Below are 17,477 nucleotides of genomic sequence, written 5' to 3'. Positions count from 1 at the left end.
TCTCCACTCCCCACTCCCCGCTCTTTTTTCGGCGCAGACTCAAATCGAGTCAAGAAGTTAATTACAGTCAAACGCGGCAAACGATTTTCGTGCACTTTTGACACCGGCCCCGGTACGTGACAATATGAGAAGCGATGCCCAAGCAGGTTGCCACGAGGTTGCAACAAAAGGGTACCCCATGGGGGCATGGAGCTGACTGGCTGGCATCCCATGAGCCTCTCTGTGCACAGGGCAAATTGGGGCAACATTGTTTCGCCAGGCAAACATTAGGCAAATGGAATAGATTGAACCGCCTGATCCAGGGCTCATTAAAAACTTTCTTCGGGCTGCAGCAATTACGCTGAGAAAACGACTTCATTCCAGTCGCGGGAGTCCCGACCCGACCATCGATGGATGAGTTTTTGAGCAAATAGGCAACCGTTTTGCTGGCCAGCGGTCAGTGGGTTAATTGCAAGGCACTGAAACAGATGAGCAGATGATCGGATGGGCCAGCCAATCAATCATAGATTCAATCGAACGATCGATTGAACGATCTTTTGATCCATTGCAGCGAAAGTACAAATATTGATTATCGATGTGACCCAACCACCAGGTGGTCGCAGCGTTGATGCCTCCAACACTTTCACGTGACAGAGAGCTTTGCATAATGGAAGAACGCAGAGGGAGGCAGCGGGAGAGCGGCAGTGTGAGAGCGAGCACTGCCTGAGAGGCAAACATGCAAATGCCTCATCAATCAGTGAGTTGCCCCTGCCTCTGCCAGCAACCCTTCTTGCCCCCCACCAGGTTATCGGTGACGTTGCCTGACACCCATTCCGGCTACTGTGCTGCCGAGTACCGTACCACATGGCAATCAACGCGTCAAACGAGCAGGAAATCCCCAGTCTTCCAATGCAGATCCCTCCGCTTGGCTGCCATCTCCATTTCCATCTCCATTTCCATTTACTATTTGGCTTGCAGCTAAATGTGCGAATTGTCGGCTGGAGCTTGGGCAGGAGGCAAACAATTTTTGACAGCTGCCTTCGAAATGGGAACAAAACTGCAGAGGAAAAGCCCAACTGGGAAATGCAGGCAGGCAGCAGCCAGGCAGCATCCCAGCAAAAATCCACAGCACAGCCAAAGGCAGAGTTGGGCTGCTTTTTGGGTCAGTCTGCGGACTGCAGACTCCACCCATCCAGCGTCCAGGCTTATTAGCTGCACGCTAATTTATTCCTGGCAAACAGTAGGAAGGCTTCTTCTATGCAGCTTCTGTTGTCGAAGCTTGAGACTCCCAGTCGAACTGCAGGTCTTAGATGGAGGCTTCGTGGCAGACAAACAGCAGACAGCCAGGCGCCAGACAAATGCAAGTTGTGAAAATTCGCAATTGCTTGAAAATTGAAAAACTTCTGCAATTGTTGGATAAACGCTAGGGGGAAAACATTGCCAATATTAGCAGAGATTAAGCGAAGTCCTCCTCCTCTTAATAGCGTTTTTTGCAGCTTCCAGGGTTTGCTTTCCCAGTAGGTGACAGCAGCCAAGCGAAAAGCGCGCTGTCTTGACACAGAAAGAGGTGGCAAATGTTGATAGATTCCTACTCATTGAAGATTAGCTTTAACAGAAAATACCAAATAGGAAATAAGGAACTTTGTTTGAGTAACAGCTGATGAAGTAGCAGAAGCAAACATGTGTAAGAGAGGGACAAACATTTGCAGTGCATCCAGAAGTTATCATAGTTCCGCTGTAAACAATTAAATTCCAATCCTAAAACTATATTTAATGTCTTGAAGTCGTGTCAAATATTCTCACATTATTCGTAGATTTAGTTACAATATGAAAAGCAGTAACTGGAAACACATTCCGAAGAGTCAAAAAGCGAGTCTCAGTAGCGAGTGACAGAGAGACAGAATTAAGTTCCAACATAAGAGGTTTAACAAATTGATTTCTTTGACCAGCAGACATCTAGTATGTGTGTCACTGCAGCTCTGATGGAAAACAGATAAAATCCAAGTCCTAGAATTACAATTTCTTCAGTCTCAAAACCAAAAGAAAGCTGTGGGAAAAACTCTAAAAACAACTCCCTTTTTGCACACATTCCTCCATGGATCAGATGGTTTATGTAGCCAAGGAGAAAGTGAAGTCCATACCGAGTACAGAGATCTGTGTATAGATGTCTTACACCCTTTCTACCGCTTTTGTGGGCTTCGTTCAATATGCTGGTCTGGTCTGGTCGGGTCTGGTCCAGCGCTTCCTTCACACTTTCGGTTTTTAATTGCACTCCGAAATTTGGAACGGCCAACGCTGACTTGTGGGTCTGTCTTTGAGCCTTTGAGCGGGTCCAATGCTGCGATGATCATTTGCATAAAACAAACAGCAATTTCTCACACATGTGTCCCGCCATTCGCCAGTCGCTAGTCGCCAGTGATGCCGTCCCTCTTCCTGTCTCTGCTCCACGATGTGTGCGTGTGTGTGTGTGTGTGTTTTGCGGATTGCATTTGTGGCCCGCAGCTAAACAGCGATTCGTTACATGAGAGCGAGCAGGAAGGGGAGTGCAGGGCAGATCTATGTGTATGTCTGGGGATAGCAGCCAGACTTTTGCCTCGCTGCAAAAGCGTCACATCAAACATGCATCAATAAATAAATAATTCCAATTTGCAAATTTTTCATCGAAGGCCCCCTAAAAAAACCAAACCGAAAATGGAACCCCAAAAGCTGGGTGCCACAGCGTAGGCCGAGGGAGTACCCACCAGCAGTCCCGATCCCAGACTCTCCACTTCGGCAGTCTGTCCCGTCCCGTTCCGTCCCGACCCGGCCCGTCAGGTGCGCGCAGGAAATTGTTCATCTGTGGCTAACACAACGGCCGCCACAACAACTCCATTCTCCCAAAGATCTGCTTTGGGCAGCCCGAAACAGAAGACGGCAAATGCAGCAGCCTCAAACGGAAAACACACACACACACACACGGGGCACATGAAATGAAAACAGAAAACAGACGAAAGGCAAATAAAAAGGCTATCGCTATCGCTTTTGGCCAATCTGCATGTGCAACGCTTACATTTTGCCAACAGCCCCGAACAGAGTCGACCATCCAAACAGCCATAGAGCCACACACATAAGACATCCATTGAGCCACCAGCAACAGCAGCAGTGGGTTTCGTTTTTGTTTTCTTCGTTTTGTTGCGTGTGAGGCTGCGCAGCGGACAATGACAACAATGAGCAAATCATGGGCACTTTGCATACGTCCCCCCCTGCGCCCTGGAGCGAGGCTGCACTCAAAGAAACTTGGGGGAGTGCAAAATTTGCTCTCTTATTGCTCACAATTGCGCCCGACTGCTCATCGCGACACTTGCGAATAATGCTAAAGAGAGAATGCACGAAAACGCAGCAGCGGGCGCAGCGACATGTCGCGACATGTCCGTTTTGCTGCTCGATGAGAGTTTTGCGGATAAGCGCTGCCGTTTGGTTGTTGTTGCGTTATTGGTGCTGGGCTGCGTTCAAATGTAAACAAAGCAGAAAAGGTAAACAAAGTAAAGCTGTGGAAGAGATTTTAAGAGAAGGCAAAGTAATTTACATTATGCATCAGAAATATTCTCTACTCTCATAGAAGAAGGAATAAGCAATAATTGCTGCTGATAAATCTGTGAAGTACCTCAGGGAGTACTGACCCACATTTCATTCAAATACAGGGGGGCTCTGTTCACCTCAGACCTAAAAATGATGCTTCCGTCCATGATATTCATCGGTATATTCATCCATAATCTTTTAAAAAACTCGAAATAAACCAAAGAATTTTGACACAAATAATCCTTTTAGCCAGAGGCTTCCAATAGATTTTCAGTATATTTTTTGGGGTTCCTTTTTCATCAATGACCTGTACTAAAATGAACTGAATTAATGATCTCACTTTATCTTGAAAAGAACCCAATGGCAACCCCTACAATGTGTAAAGATTCTGTGCAGAAAATGTAAGAAATACAGAAATTATCCCAGTAAAATTCTTCATTAATTCCCAACCATTCCAAGCACTCTCCACATTTTCCATTGACTTCTCCCGCTGCTGGAATGCGCTGTAATGGCAACATTTCTGCCAGTGTATGCCGCGAAAGGCTAACGAGTGATTGGAGCACAGCAAATGGCATTTTTAGCTTTTGACATTTCACGCGTGCAGCACTCCAGCGATGGAATGGAGCGTCGAGTCGAGTGGCGATGGAGATGGAGTGGAGGAGAGCTCCTTCGTCATACACGGCGCATGTGTGATGCGATACTTTTCTCTCTCTAGCCCTCTCCCTGTCTCACTCTCTAGTTTTGGCCTGGCCCGATCGCGACCCCAAAGCGGGCGGCGGCACTTTAATGTGGCCCGGCCCCCGATGCCAGTGCCAGCTTTGGCTTTGGCTGTTCGTTCGTTCGTTCGTTCGGTAATGTCATAGATTTGGCCGTGCGACTAATTCACGACAATTTGCACTGATCGTCGATTACCGATGTGCGGTGGGGCACTCCACATCATAGTGTGGCATCCACTTCCTACCGGGATGGATGTATGGACGGGGCTGGTCCCAGCCTACGCGTAGTTCTCCCTCCTTATTGCAAATGTATTTTTAATTACATTGGGCAAAACAATGGGGTTGCCACTGATACTGGTACTGCCACTTGGCCACTTGCCTGATTGCGGTATTTTGCGGCACATTGCGGGATTCTCTAGGCCCCCGAAGTAAATGGCAAATGTCCGCATCGAATCATTCCACAGACAGAAGACGGCAGACAGAACGCGCGTACGAGAGCATGTTCAGGGTATCGATTTCAGGCCTACCAACTCTCGCTCCCAGCTCTTGCCCAGCTCCTCCAGCTCATCTGCCACTGCCACTGCCACTGGCACTCCTCTCTCTCTCCATCGCTCTCGCTGCTGCAGCTCCATCTTCTGCTGCTGCTGCTGCTGCTGCTGGCGCGTAAATTTTCATGTCGCTTTGCGATTTGCAAGCATTTAACAAAGTCAAAACAATTTTAATGCACAGACGGGGCAGTTAATTAAAATTGCAACGATCCGTTGCCCAGTGGCTCCTCTCTGCCATAGGGGTACACATGTAATACCCTACAGGGTGCCCAGCAGACAAGGGTATAGGCAGAGAGTTGGAGTGAGAGCTCTCAGTGTGTGTCTGCGATTGATATCAAACATGCCAAATGATGTCCAAAATCACATCAAATCTCAATCAGCACAGAAATTCTCTTTAATGTCTGCCCAAGTAGTGAATTTCGTAGATTTTCCCATAGGTTTTTGTGGCCCTGCAGCGGTTCGATTGTCTCAGAAGTTTGCCGCGAGTGAAAAGACAAGAAACTCTCTGTACGAGTAAAGTGTTATCCTTTACTGCACCTCTTCTCTCTCCAGGGTATCCGTCAGTCGTTCCCTTCTGCACCTCCCTGTTTCGGTTTGGTTTTGCCTAGGACAACCGAACCGTCGGACACTTGTTCGAGGGATTGGGATTGCCCGCGCTTCCCATGTTTGTTGCCTTTGACAAAATCAAATTAATTTTAATGCCTGCTGGCCGCTTTGGTGCACATTAATTACGAGACGAGCAGCGAGCAGCCGGCAGCGAAGGTGCATCCCTGCAGCAGCACCCTCCCCCCTGCTGCAGCAGCCATCCCACTGCATTTTGGCATTTCGATTGCCGACTGGTTTATAATTCAATAAAATTTGATTAGGCATTAATTTGCAATGTCGTCTAATTAATGAGCGCAATATGCAATGCAATCTGTGGGAGCTGGCAGTTGGGAGCTGAGAGCTGAGAGCTGCCGCCAGCAGAGGAACCTCTTAAGCTCTCAGGGGTTAATGGCTATCATGGAGCGGCCACAGCTCACTGGAATACCTCTAGCTCTGCCTCAGGCTTTCCCTCTGTTTCTCCTATGTATGATTGAGCTTTAAGCCGCATCTAATGCCAATTTTTAAGCTAAGAAAAACACAGTATTAAATGGTTTGCCTCTTCCTAATGCTACCACCTCTTGCAACTGCTCCTTCCAGCTCCTTCTGCTGCTCCTCCTGCCGCGTGGAAACAGGGCGTCCAGCGGGCTGGGTGGTGGGCGTGTTGCTGCACAGGCGACCTACTGTTGCATCTCCATTTTTCCATCTCTCTGTGGCTCATTCTGTGGCATAATAGGCCAATTATTACTGCAATTTGCATTAGGCCAGCACACACACACACACTCTCCCGAGAGATGTGTGTAATCCATGAGAAGTAGGAAGCTGGCAGCCAAAGAGAAAGAGCAAAACGAAAGAGCAAAGAAAGCAAGAAGAGGGGGAAGGCAGTGGCAAGCCTTTGGAAATTCTTTTGAGGAGCGCGTTGTTATTATGAAACCGTTTAGAGAACGTGTTTGTGAACAGCACAGTAATTTGGTTAGATTACCAATCCAGAGAGGAGTACTGCCACCACCACGAGTGGTCGTAGTGCCCCACAGATGATGATGATGTGGATGGAAGGAAGGAGCAGCAGCAGCAAGCAGCAGCAGCAGCAGCAGCAGCAACAGCGGTAGAAACGCGACGAATGTGGGCCAATCTATCACCGCTCAAAGTCACACCAAACCAGAGATTGACTCCAACAGGAGAGTAGCAGCAGCAGGAAGAGTGGTTCTAGGGGGGGTGGGGAGAGTGGAGACTGCAGCACTGGGAATCCCGTTTGGCCATGGCCATCGGCAGCGTGTGAATAGAAACGTTAGTGCAGGCACGTTCTGGGATGCCTTGCCTGATAAAAGTTGATTGCAAATTTATAGACGAGCAGATTGCCCATAAACTCATGTCCGAGCGGTGGCCTGGCCCCGGACTCGAGTCGGTCTGTCTGTCTGTTTGTCGATGCACCCTGCATCTGCATCCATCAGAGTCAGTCCCAGTCAATCGTCATGAAGATAAGCGCGCTGTCGTTGTCAACACGAGAACAACTTCCGCCAGTGCTCAATCATTTCGAGGCCCAGAACGCAGTCAGAATCGCAGTTGCACTGCCAGACACAGTCCCAGTACTTGGCACGGTGCGAAAGTGAAGCCGCCCCATCGGAAAATGTTGCTGTGACTTTGCCTCTAATTGAATTAATTAGCCCGGAGCTTATGCAAATGCAAACAGCAACTGCTGCAGCTACAACTCTATGAATTATACCAAGTGTTGGGCATTTCTGCATGCCATATGTGCCACAAGTGTCAATAAACACACAAATGCACATATCGTGAGCAGCAGCCGCAGCTCCGGTTCTCCTTCGACTTCCCTCCCTCCCCCCTGCCAGCGTTATTCTTCACAAATGCGCCGCAAGTCAAGCAGCAGCAGCCGCCGCCATGTGTTGTTGCTTCACACAATGGAAAACGAAACGGCACAGTAGGTTCCCCCCCTTACTGTTCATGCCCTATATTGAGTCCAATGGGCCGATCACGAACTTTGTCACACGCAAGCGAAATACAATGTTGGGAGAGCGGGAGAGAGTCACGAAGCAGTGGCGGCGTGTGGAGTGTCCATTTATGGATTGCCTCATGCATCGCTGCCTGCCATATGAGCGTTGCATTCCACGCAAGACTTTCGTTAGAGAGTGGAAGCTGTAGAAATGTTAGAACCATTGAAGCTTGTTCATTATATTTGGAGCAAGGTCATAGCCAGCGAAGGGAAGAAAGATCTTCCAGTTGGAAAAGAGGCAAGAGTAAAGTGGATAAAATCATCTCCAACATCCCCCTAAGCTCATCATTTCCTAGAGCATCTGGCTATCGGCTTGTTGCCATTTCTTTCCCTTCGATGTTTTGTTGTCTGTTTGCACTCGTATTTCATTTTAGCAGCCAGTCAAGCAGGGGTAGCAACAACAACGCCAACACACTCCAAAGCCGCTGCCAAGTAGACCTTCAGACGCCAAACACTCCAACGCCAGCCGCAGCAGTCATTGGAGCAGACTCAGCCAACGCGCAGCTGAGTCGCAGCAGCAGCAGCAGCAGCCAGAGCCACAAGAGCAGTCAGTGGGACAGTTGGACAGGTGGAGGAGGCCAAAGAGAGGGCTAGAGAGGGAGCGGTGCCAAAGAGAGGGCTAAAGAGGTGCCAAGAGCGGCTCAGCGGCCGACAGCTCGACTTTGCAATTGCGCACTACACAAATTTTGCTGATACGTTTCTCCATGCAGCGCCGCAACCACACACAGAGGCCGCCCGGTCTGGCATCTCCATAAATATTGCCACCTCATATGGCGTATCGCATTCGCGTTCGCATTCGCATTCGCTTTATTGCTGTAGATTTGTGTACCGTACGCCCGTACCCTTGCCCCCGCTTGATTCACTTCATTCACCTGCAGTGAGGCACTCCACAGTGGGGCTCAAGTGCAGACAGTGAGGCAGATTGACACCTGACATGCCTCAAATCGAAGTTGTTGCTTCGAGTCGAAGGTTTCCACACAGATATTCCCTATTGCATATCCCAGATTTGAGATCCAAAGCAGGGCCTTATCTTCCAGGGTCGTGGCGGGTTCTGGTTCTGGCTGTGGCCTGATTTCCCTCTGTAATATATTCATATATGCACATGCACCTATGACCGTATCTATATAATTATATAAAGCCCGATTTGGTTCGCTCTGTGCCAACCACTGGCCGGCCACAACCAGTGCAGGCGTTGAGTTATGGCACTTGCGGCGGGCACACTCGTGGCACACATGTGCTGCTGCTGAGTAGATGATTCATTCATTCATTCACTGCTGCTGCTGCTCACCCATCGATCGCCAGATTTATGGCCATGTTGATAGGCAAATTTCCGTTTGCCGATACCGATACCGATACAGATCCAGATACGAAACGATGTAGTTACAAATGTGCACAGTGCACGAATATAAAGAGACTCCAACAATTGACAGATGATTAGTAGATGGTGACCTCTGGCCAACTTTTTAACTTCTTAATTTATTTAATTTGATGCTAAACTCGTTTGAGATATTCGTATTCATACAGAGGAAATGACAGAGCTATGGATGAGAAAATATTTAAGTTGTGGCCCTGCTGGTGTGTCGAGTAGTAATTTATGTGTTCAATCACATATTCTATGCAGTTGTGGATGCAGCGTAGAGAATGGTTTCTGCAATTATAACACTAGCAATGAATAGAGAATATATATAAAACAGAGATATATTACACATGAAGGTTTATAGGCCGTGATAATAAAACAAATAGTAGAAGAAATGGTGACTCAGACATGGAACACGTATTTAACAGACATAATCACGTCTCAGGGCCTCAAATTATAGAAAGCCTCAGCAAGGTGTAAATGAAACTCTACTCAAAATATTTTGCAGAAGAAAATCAAACAATTAGACAGAAAAGGGGGACCCTAATTGCCATGAATGTTACACAGGAATCATCCAAAGACAATATAAAAACGCCACTGCATAAAACTTCTCTGTTTCTCTGCAGTCATTAGAGATGCGAATTGCAGTTCCCTCTAGAAGCCCCAGAACGGGTAGAACCTTGTGGGAAGTGATGGAGTGGTGGAGTGATCGCTGCCAAGTGGATGCTTTATTTTAATATAATGCCTTTGAATCATCCCATTCCAAACCGTAAAAAAGGGACCCCAACCTCTAATGCATAAATGAAAATCAGAACAAATGTTATAATAACTTTTATTTGTTGTTGTATTCTGCGTTTGCGTACAAATCGAATGTTGGATATATTTGGTTAGTAATTAGTAATTGTTGTTGTTTGTTTGTTTGCCTACGAGTATACCGTATGCAGATATATATTTGATATATATTTGTTTTGTTAATTTGTTATCGCTATCGCTATTGAACTACGTCTGCTATCAGTCTACGAATGCATGTGTGATAATCGGTAATTGGTAATTGCTAAACGTGGACTTGGGTATAACGAAAAGTCAGTGAATGGTGAATGGGATCGGGGGATCGTCAGCAGATCAACAAAGTGACAACTAAAACTAGAACTAAACCTAGGATCCAGCTTCCTTCTTGTAGTACAACCTTCGCATTCGACACACATCTATGACACTCACACAATATTAGTATAGATATTAAATCGTAGAAATAAGCAACAACAAAGTAACACAGAAATCAGTTCACAAATCGATGATGGCCTTACAAAATAATACCCATAGAGAAATCGTTCGCCTCCTCTGCTAGTCCGAATGTTATGTGCTGCTGCGTGTGATAAATATATTTTGTATTTGTATGACTACTAAGTGAGAGTATATATCCGATATATATGTATATATATGCTGTATGTGTGTGTTGTTTTGGAGGAGCAGCGCCTCAATGTTCGAGTTCTCTTCGAGTCCATAAAAGAGGAATAAATTCTACATAATATCGGGTGGGTTTCCGGGTGTTCGTCACTCATGCGACAGTCTCACAGATCGATATTCATATCTTTATCTGATGTATTTGGTGGTTGTTCAGATTATTGCTTTGCAGGGGGAACACTATTTGGTCTATTGGTGGTGCTGTTTGTCTGCTTCTTCTGTTGGTGGTGGAACTCTCACGACTGACGAACTGGCGGCGGGGTTTCATCTGTTGGTGGCTTGCCTAGACCCTGCGATTGCTGTGCTCCTGCTGCAGGCTCACATTATTCATCACAGCACTCATGTCCACCACCACAGAGTCGGTGATCAGTTCGGTCTGTCCCTCGAGCATGCCCTCGCTGTGTCCATTTGGTGTGCCAGCGGGCATGTCCTAAGAAGCAGTTGAAGATTAATTAGTGAACTGCTTAGCACTGCTTTGGTAGTTAAGTACTGCTTTGTCAGCTATGTACTGCATGAGTACTGCTTAGCACTGCTTTGGTAGCTTAGCACTGCTTTAATCTCACCTGATAATTGACGGCGGCCGCATCCAGCGCCATTAGCTCCTTGCGCGACAACTCCTCAACGATGGCGGCGGTGTAGCAGTCCCCTAGCATGTTGTTGGTGGTACGAATCCGATCGCTGCAGCAAAAAGAACACCAAGAGACAGTTAAAGTTACTCCAAGGAGAACCCTCGAATACTTACACAAACCAGTCGACGGCAAAGAGCAGCGTCACATCCTGAACAGGAGCATCGATGGCGGTGAGCACCACCAGGAGCAGCACCAGAGCAGCGCTCGGCACACTCGCAGAGCTCATGGATGCCGCCGTGGAGGTCAGCAGCACGGTGAGCAGCTCCCCGAAGCCCAGCACCATGCCGCTCATCTGGGCGATGAAGATCGAGGCCACGGCGATGTAGAGCGCAGTTCCGTCCATGTTGATGTTGCAGCCAATGGGCAGAACGAAGCGGGTGATGCGCGGGTCCACGCGCAGCTTCTCGTTCATGCAGCGGAATGTGATGGGCAGGGCAGCAGCGCTGCAGTAGCCAATGGCAGGTTGCAGTTGCAGGTTGTAGGTTGTGGTGTAGTGTAGATGTTGGGTGGATTTTCAAGTGTTTTCAAGGTGTTTTTTTTTTGGTGGCGGAACAAAAGAGTTTTTTTTTTGCATATACAAGAACGTAACAAACGACGGGGCGGGGGGTCAACGAGTCAGGGAACGATTCGTATCGGAAACCAAGAAGAAGGAAAAATACTTGTAGCACGTTAGACGTTCGCAGATCTCGAGAGATCTCACAGAGAGAGCAAGACAGAGAGTGTGTGAGAGAGAGAGAGAGAGAGAGAAATGGCTTACGTTGAGGCGGTGGCAAAGGCGGTGAGCATGGCCTGGATGAGGCCCGCGTAGAACTTGAAGGGATTGCGGCGCACGAACACGAAGTAGATGGCCTGCATCACCACGAACTGGTAGAGGAACACGCCGATGGCCACCGTAAAGATGAACCAGATGAGCTGCGCCATCACCAGGCCCAGGTCGTCGACGCTTAGGATCTTGCCAGCAATCACCGAGCTAATACCCACCGGCGTCAGCCACATCACGCACGTCACCATCTTCATGATCACCTCGAAAATGGCTGCGAAAAAGTCCACAACGACCTGCCCCTTCTGGCCAATGGTGCCCAGGAAGGTGCCAAACACCAGGCAGAAGAACACAATGCCCAGCGTGTTCGTTCCGCTGCGGTACTGCACGTCCCGCACGAGCACCACTTCATCCAAGTCCTCGGCCTGGCGTTGCGCCTCCACGCCGCCGGACAGCAGGATGGCCGTGTCGTTCAGCGTCTCGTTGAAGGCGTGCAGGATGCTCGGCTTGGGCAGGTAGACGGTGTGGGCCTGCTGGATCGATGCCTGGAACAGGTTGTCCGGGAATATATTTCTGTGGAAAGGAGCAAAGAAATCGGAAAAATGGACAGTCGCGCCCTTGCAATTTTATATTCAAATTCAAATAAATAAATGCACTGCATCATGCAGTGTACTGCTTTAATGAACTGCTTTCAGTTCGGATGAAATGTGGCATGTAGATGGCGCCAGAGCTTGACCATGCAAATCCACTGCAAACTTCACTTATTTTCTGATACTTTGCCAAGTCATATGGTAAATTTACACGATTGAGACGCGATTTTATAGAAAATTTCATTAATTTTATTACCAAACATAAAAGGTAGTTTGGAAGGAGAAATAAGACACGAAAGAAATAACACACGGCCTTTGGAAATTCAAATTCAAATTCAAATTCAAATTTCAACTAAATATACTGCTTGAGTGCACTGCTTGAAGAAACTGCTTAGCCGTGTAGATTAGTTTTCAACGGCCAATAGATGGCGCTGCCTTGCACTCGACCTAACCAGTTCGCCACTTTACACACTGCTTTACTTAACCGGTTTGCCACTTTGAGACACTGCTTTACCCAACCGGTTCGCTAGTTAGTTTGAAATTTAAATCTGACTCTAACGCGATTTTAACACAAATTAAACTTTTCCTTTATGCAGCGATTCACTTTCTCGCGACTTTGCTTCGATTCTCACTCACCTGCCCAAATCCAGGAGGCTGTCCAGAAGATTCACAGTCCGCTTGTCCGTGGAACGGTCATCGTTATTATGCATATCCGGGTTTCCAGGATGAATGAGCAGCACGAGGGCAATGCCCAAGGCGGCATTGAAGAAGGAGGTGCTGGCGAAATAGACGAGCGTCCGCAGGGCGATCTTGCCGTTCATCTTGGCATTGAGGCTGGCCGAGCCGGCAATCAGACTGGAGATGACCAGCGGCAGAATCATCAGCTTGAGCACGCGCATGAAGAGCTCTCCTGGGTACGAGATCAGCATGATGGAGTCCCCATGGAGATGCAACGGACGCAGCGAGAGGCCTGTAAAATAAGGGGGAGATTGGAGTTTGAGGAGCACTTTGGATGGTGTTGTACGCACCCATGATGACTCCGAGCAGCACTCCAGAGAGCGTCACCAGCAGCATTAGATTGTCGCTGAGCCACTTCCGGTAGCCGGTGAGCTCCACGGGCGCATCGCTGCGCTCCGTGGTCTTCGGTGGCAGCTCGCTGCCGTGCACGGAGGCCGTCACATTCGGAGGACCCATTTTGGCAAAGAGGTAATCTGAAAATTTCCCAGACTTTTCCATTGTCCGCGGACGCGCAATCGAATGCAGCGCAGCGAAAAGCACAGCAGAAGAACAGCAGCAGTAGAAGAGGGCAGGCAGAGAGCCAGACAGGGGGGAGGTGGAGGAGGAGAGCGCACGGAGAGAGCGAGCGAGCGAGCGAGAGAGAGACGCGACACGAGACGACACGAGACGTTGGCTTTCCTTGTGTTATTTTTGTTGCTATTTGTTGAATCACAGAATCAGAATCACTTTAATATTTGTGGCCGAATGATGCGAGGATTATAACTCGTGTCCGTGTGTGTGTGTGTGGGGTGTCCTGTGGTCCTGCTGTGTGTGGTTTTGTCTCCCCTTTTCGAGAGTGTTGCCTCCAAATTATTGATTTTTGAGATACTTCACATTGAACTTGAGAATGTTGATTAGGTAAGCCATTTGGTGGCTGCTCGGTCGCCTCAGGGGGGCTCCTACCGGTGGGGGCTGTCTTCTTGTCCGTCAGCGTCTGTGTGTGCGAATGCCGTTGCTCCGCTGACTCCTCCGCAGCGACTCCTTCGTCTGGCGAGTGGCGTTGCTGGGTTAATGGCTCCGTTGTTGTGGCTTTCCGGGTACGCTGCCTGCACTGAAACTTTTCTCTGACCTTCGGACTGGGGGCTGCTGCTGCTTCTAGTCACGGTTCGCTGCACTCTCTGCTGCCACTGCACTTTTTTCGGTGACGTTTAATCGATTTTTCTGCCACTCGTGTGGGGTTTGGGGTCAGGTCAGTCGATGCTGGAATCTCTTTTGGAATCTGTGTCAGCCCCACGCTTGGAGCAGGTCAACGGTCAAAGCAGCTCGACTGGGAACAGCCTTGGTGATTCCCTTTGCTTTTTGTGAGACTTTTTCTATAATTTCCTGGCCGCTTTCCGCTTTCGTTTTCACTATTACACTGTCCTTTCAGTCTGCGCTTTTTATCCTACTTCTCTTTCGCTCTGTTGCTGTGTGTCTGTCCCTGTCTCTGCTCCCGTGTGTGCTCTGCTGCTCCTCGGTAAGTCCTCTGCTGCTCAACGTTGAACCGTTCACTCGAAGCGTCCTCCTGCGAATGTGCGACTCTCGCGTCTGCTACGCGCTTTTATGCACAGGACTTCGCTGCCGCTCTCCCGCTCTCTCTCGCGTCGCAGGAGTCGAGTTGCTCCGCTCTCCGACTCTCTTACCGGCTTTTTGGTACGGCAGCAAAATGTCAGCCACAACATGAAAATGAAATGGAAATTGAAATGGAGACGGCACGCACTTGCAGCGCCCGCCACCGCCTCCCCCCCTGCTGATGATTGACGCTCCATAATTATCATAGAGCGGAAAATTTCGAGCGTCTTACGCAAATGCCAGTTGCCGGGATGAAGGGAAGACTTGCCTGACTCCTGCCTGGTAATTTGATTTAATGCCTGCGCTAATCGATTCAAGTGACTCGACGGCAATTGACTTCGAATGCTTCGAATGTCCTTGGGTGGCAGAGCGAAAAGGGTGAGCATTACAGCCAGCCGTTTATCGATCCGTTAGAGCGCGCCTCGTTAGCTGTCATTCATAAATCATGTGAGGGGAGAACCCCACCCAGACCAGTGGCCACTGTCCACACTAGTTCACCGTCTTGTGGCCCCTGTCCGATGTCCACCTTTGGGCAGTCAGCCAAATCAATAGGGCATTGCTATATTTAACTTTTAACATGCGCCGCCCTGCCCTGGCCTGCCCTGCCCTGGCCTGGCCACAACAAAACGTTCTGCGTCCACCCAGATCCGTGTGATCCAATGCCCAGCGCTTTGCCAACGATCCTCTCTGGCGGATAATTAAGATAATTGCAGCGAATGTCTGCTGTCAGCATTGCTTTGATTTGCCAGAGAGCGGCGAGCCACAGGCAGACACAGACGACTATTGGCACTTCCCAGAGGCAGGCACTGGCTGCGGCCTCTTCGAACTTGAACTTGACATTGGAACTGCACGCAGAGGAGATCCGGGGGATGGCCGTGGGGGGGCGGCGCATAATGGCCAGATGGATGGGCTGGGAGATCAATCGAGTGTGTGCGGCCTGTCACTCGGGCCATTCATTATGGATTTCGGTTGGAACAAATTGCCATCAGGCACGGCATTCCTCAGCGTCCGATCGAAGGTCGCTAATGTATTTTTAATAACTATATTTGGACGGACTTTGTGGCGACTTTTGCTGCCCATTCTGCTGCTGCTTTTCGAGTGCTGATGGCTAATGGGACACTCACCTTTCACGATTAACCACAGATTACCCAGGATGGAGCTTGTTGATGGCCCGCCTTGAAGGCTCCTTGAACTAACCTCCACTTTGCACTCAACACTCGTCACTTGTCGCACTTGTCACTCGAGTATCTGTTGTGTGTCGCTGTACACCGGTGCGTATGCTTAACGTCTTGCCAATGCAGTCAGTTGGAACAATTGGCGCAGCAGTTTCTGCTGGCGTTGCATCAACAGTTTCAGAATGCGTTGCACCGCTGTAGCCGTTGTAGTGGATTGCTTGTCCTACCTAACGGGCAGAGAGGGGCAGAGAGTGGGTGTGAGTGGGTGCCTGAGTGTGTGTGCGGCTTGGAGCTTGGCTTTGCTCTGCTGCGGTTTTCGCTTCAAGGTTTGTTTACTCGGCAAACGCAATGCAGGCGGTGCACAGGTGCAAATCGAATTAGATGAGTGGTTGGGGCATGCAACGTGGTAAACAACAAAACGAAAAGGGCTTAAGTTGTCTCAGCGTGGGCTGAGGGCTAAGGAAGAGGCAGACAGCGCGCTGTCTGCTTACGTGAACGCTTCGCATATGGCGTAAAATGTGGCAGGGAAATGTCTAGAAGGAACGAAGGCCCAGCCCTAAACCTTTGCCCATTCCTACCTCGACACAGACGAGCGAGCGAGCGAGCGAACACGACACGACACGAGCGATCCGAAACTGAAGTGAAAACTGCAACTGGTATGCCGCGCGCCTTCGAACTTAACTGATCGTCGAATGCGGAACGCTCAACTGAACGCTATTTAAACTGCTGCAAAGATTTGCTGTCTCTACACACAAACACACACACGTAGGGGGGATCTCGGCGATCTGTGGCAGAAGGAGGAGCTTCGATGTCCGCTGGGCTCGGCAATTGAACGGAAAGTGAGCAATAAATTTAATTTAAGCAGTGCGACGGCGGCGGCCCAAGAAAATACATTTCTTTGGCTTTGTTTTTGCCACATTTCGTTTTCACTTCGCACTGCCGCGGAAAGGGTTCCTCTTCCCCCTCTAATGGGAGAGGGAGAGAGAGAGAGCGACGACTAATGACGGCAGCGAAAGCGCGTCAGAAGGTGCCCTCATCTGTTTCCGTTTATGTCTTTCGGCGACGCTGCCAAGCGACACCCCTGCCCTCTGGCCGAACACACGTTGACACCCCAAAAACAAACGACAATTGTCTATTGCACTTTGACACACTTTAAATCTTTCGTTTCGGGAAGAATTGCCATCAAAGCGAGATTCATACTCGCACGTAGAAAACAAAAGCGGGAATACGAATTTAATGGAGGAGAAGGTAACGACTGGGGGGATACCCTGGAGAACAAAAGGGGGAAGACGTGGGGAAGGAACGAAAAGGAGAACTTGGAGGATAAAGGAATGCTTTGGCAGTTGTTGGATTGAGTTTGCGATTCGGTTTGCCACTAAGAAAGAGAGATCTTACTGAGATCTTACTTGTAATTTAGGAACTTTATAATAAAATATGTTGATGATCTTTCTTTGATTTGTTCTTGGGCATCTTTCTTACCTTTTCCGGCATCAATCTTCTATTCCTACTCCTATTTTGCAGGGATCTACTCAGGATAAAAATTCATCTACCTCTCCATCACTCTCCAGTCTTCCCCTAGAATAACTTTTCCTTTAGTCCGAAACACCCCAAAGCCAAAGCCAAACCCAAAGCCAAAGCCCACACCCAAAGCCCAATCAAAAGCAAAACAACTCTCGCTCAGAGAGCTCCTCAGATTGCCTGCCGCCTCATCATGTGGATAATTCGAATAAATGATTGTGTTGTGTGGCGCAACTTGCGTGGATTTCAAATAGAAATTTAAGTGGAA

General features: G+C 48.8%; 1 protein-coding gene across 2 annotated transcripts; it reads right to left on the bottom strand.

Moving 5' to 3' along the window:
- Positions 1 to 9,727: 9,727 nt before the first annotated feature.
- LOC117900573 (excitatory amino acid transporter) lies at positions 9,728 to 16,516 on the bottom strand. 2 transcript variants are annotated; one of them, XM_034810983.1, is made up of 8 exons: positions 16,270 to 16,516; positions 15,641 to 15,918; positions 13,217 to 13,399; positions 12,825 to 13,158; positions 11,596 to 12,171; positions 10,952 to 11,281; positions 10,773 to 10,887; positions 9,728 to 10,639 (listed from the first exon to the last, which is right to left on the bottom strand). In XM_034810983.1, exons 3-8 carry the CDS (start codon positions 13,380 to 13,382, stop codon positions 10,493 to 10,495), a joined length of 1,668 nt encoding a protein of 555 aa, XP_034666874.1. In that variant the 5' UTR covers positions 13,383 to 13,399; positions 15,641 to 15,918; positions 16,270 to 16,516; the 3' UTR covers positions 9,728 to 10,492. The 2 variants fall into 2 exon arrangements, with proteins under 2 accessions (XP_034666874.1, XP_034666873.1); XM_034810982.1 differs by lacking the exons at positions 15,641 to 15,918; positions 16,270 to 16,516 and having other exon boundaries at positions 13,217 to 13,513.
- Between the last annotated feature and the right edge of the window lie 961 nt (positions 16,517 to 17,477).

This window comes from Drosophila subobscura, chromosome U, assembly GCF_008121235.1.
Source record: "Drosophila subobscura isolate 14011-0131.10 chromosome U, UCBerk_Dsub_1.0, whole genome shotgun sequence".
Lineage (NCBI taxonomy): Eukaryota > Metazoa > Arthropoda > Insecta > Diptera > Drosophilidae > Drosophila > Drosophila subobscura.
Note: the sequence above shows the minus strand (reverse complement) of the source record. Positions and strands in the feature narration are given on the sequence as shown.

Coding starts and splice junctions, on each gene's coding strand:
- LOC117900573 (XM_034810982.1), bottom strand. CDS start 13,424: ATGGAAAAGTCTGGGAAATTTTCAGATTACCTCTTTGCCAAAATGGGT. Junction 11,282..11,595: donor GCCTTTGCCACCGCCTCAAC/GTAAGCCATTTC, acceptor TGGCTACTGCAG/CGCTGCTGCCCTGCCCATCA. Junction 10,888..10,951: donor TTTGCCGTCGACTGGTTTGT/GTAAGTATTCGA, acceptor TTTTTGCTGCAG/CGATCGGATTCGTACCACCA.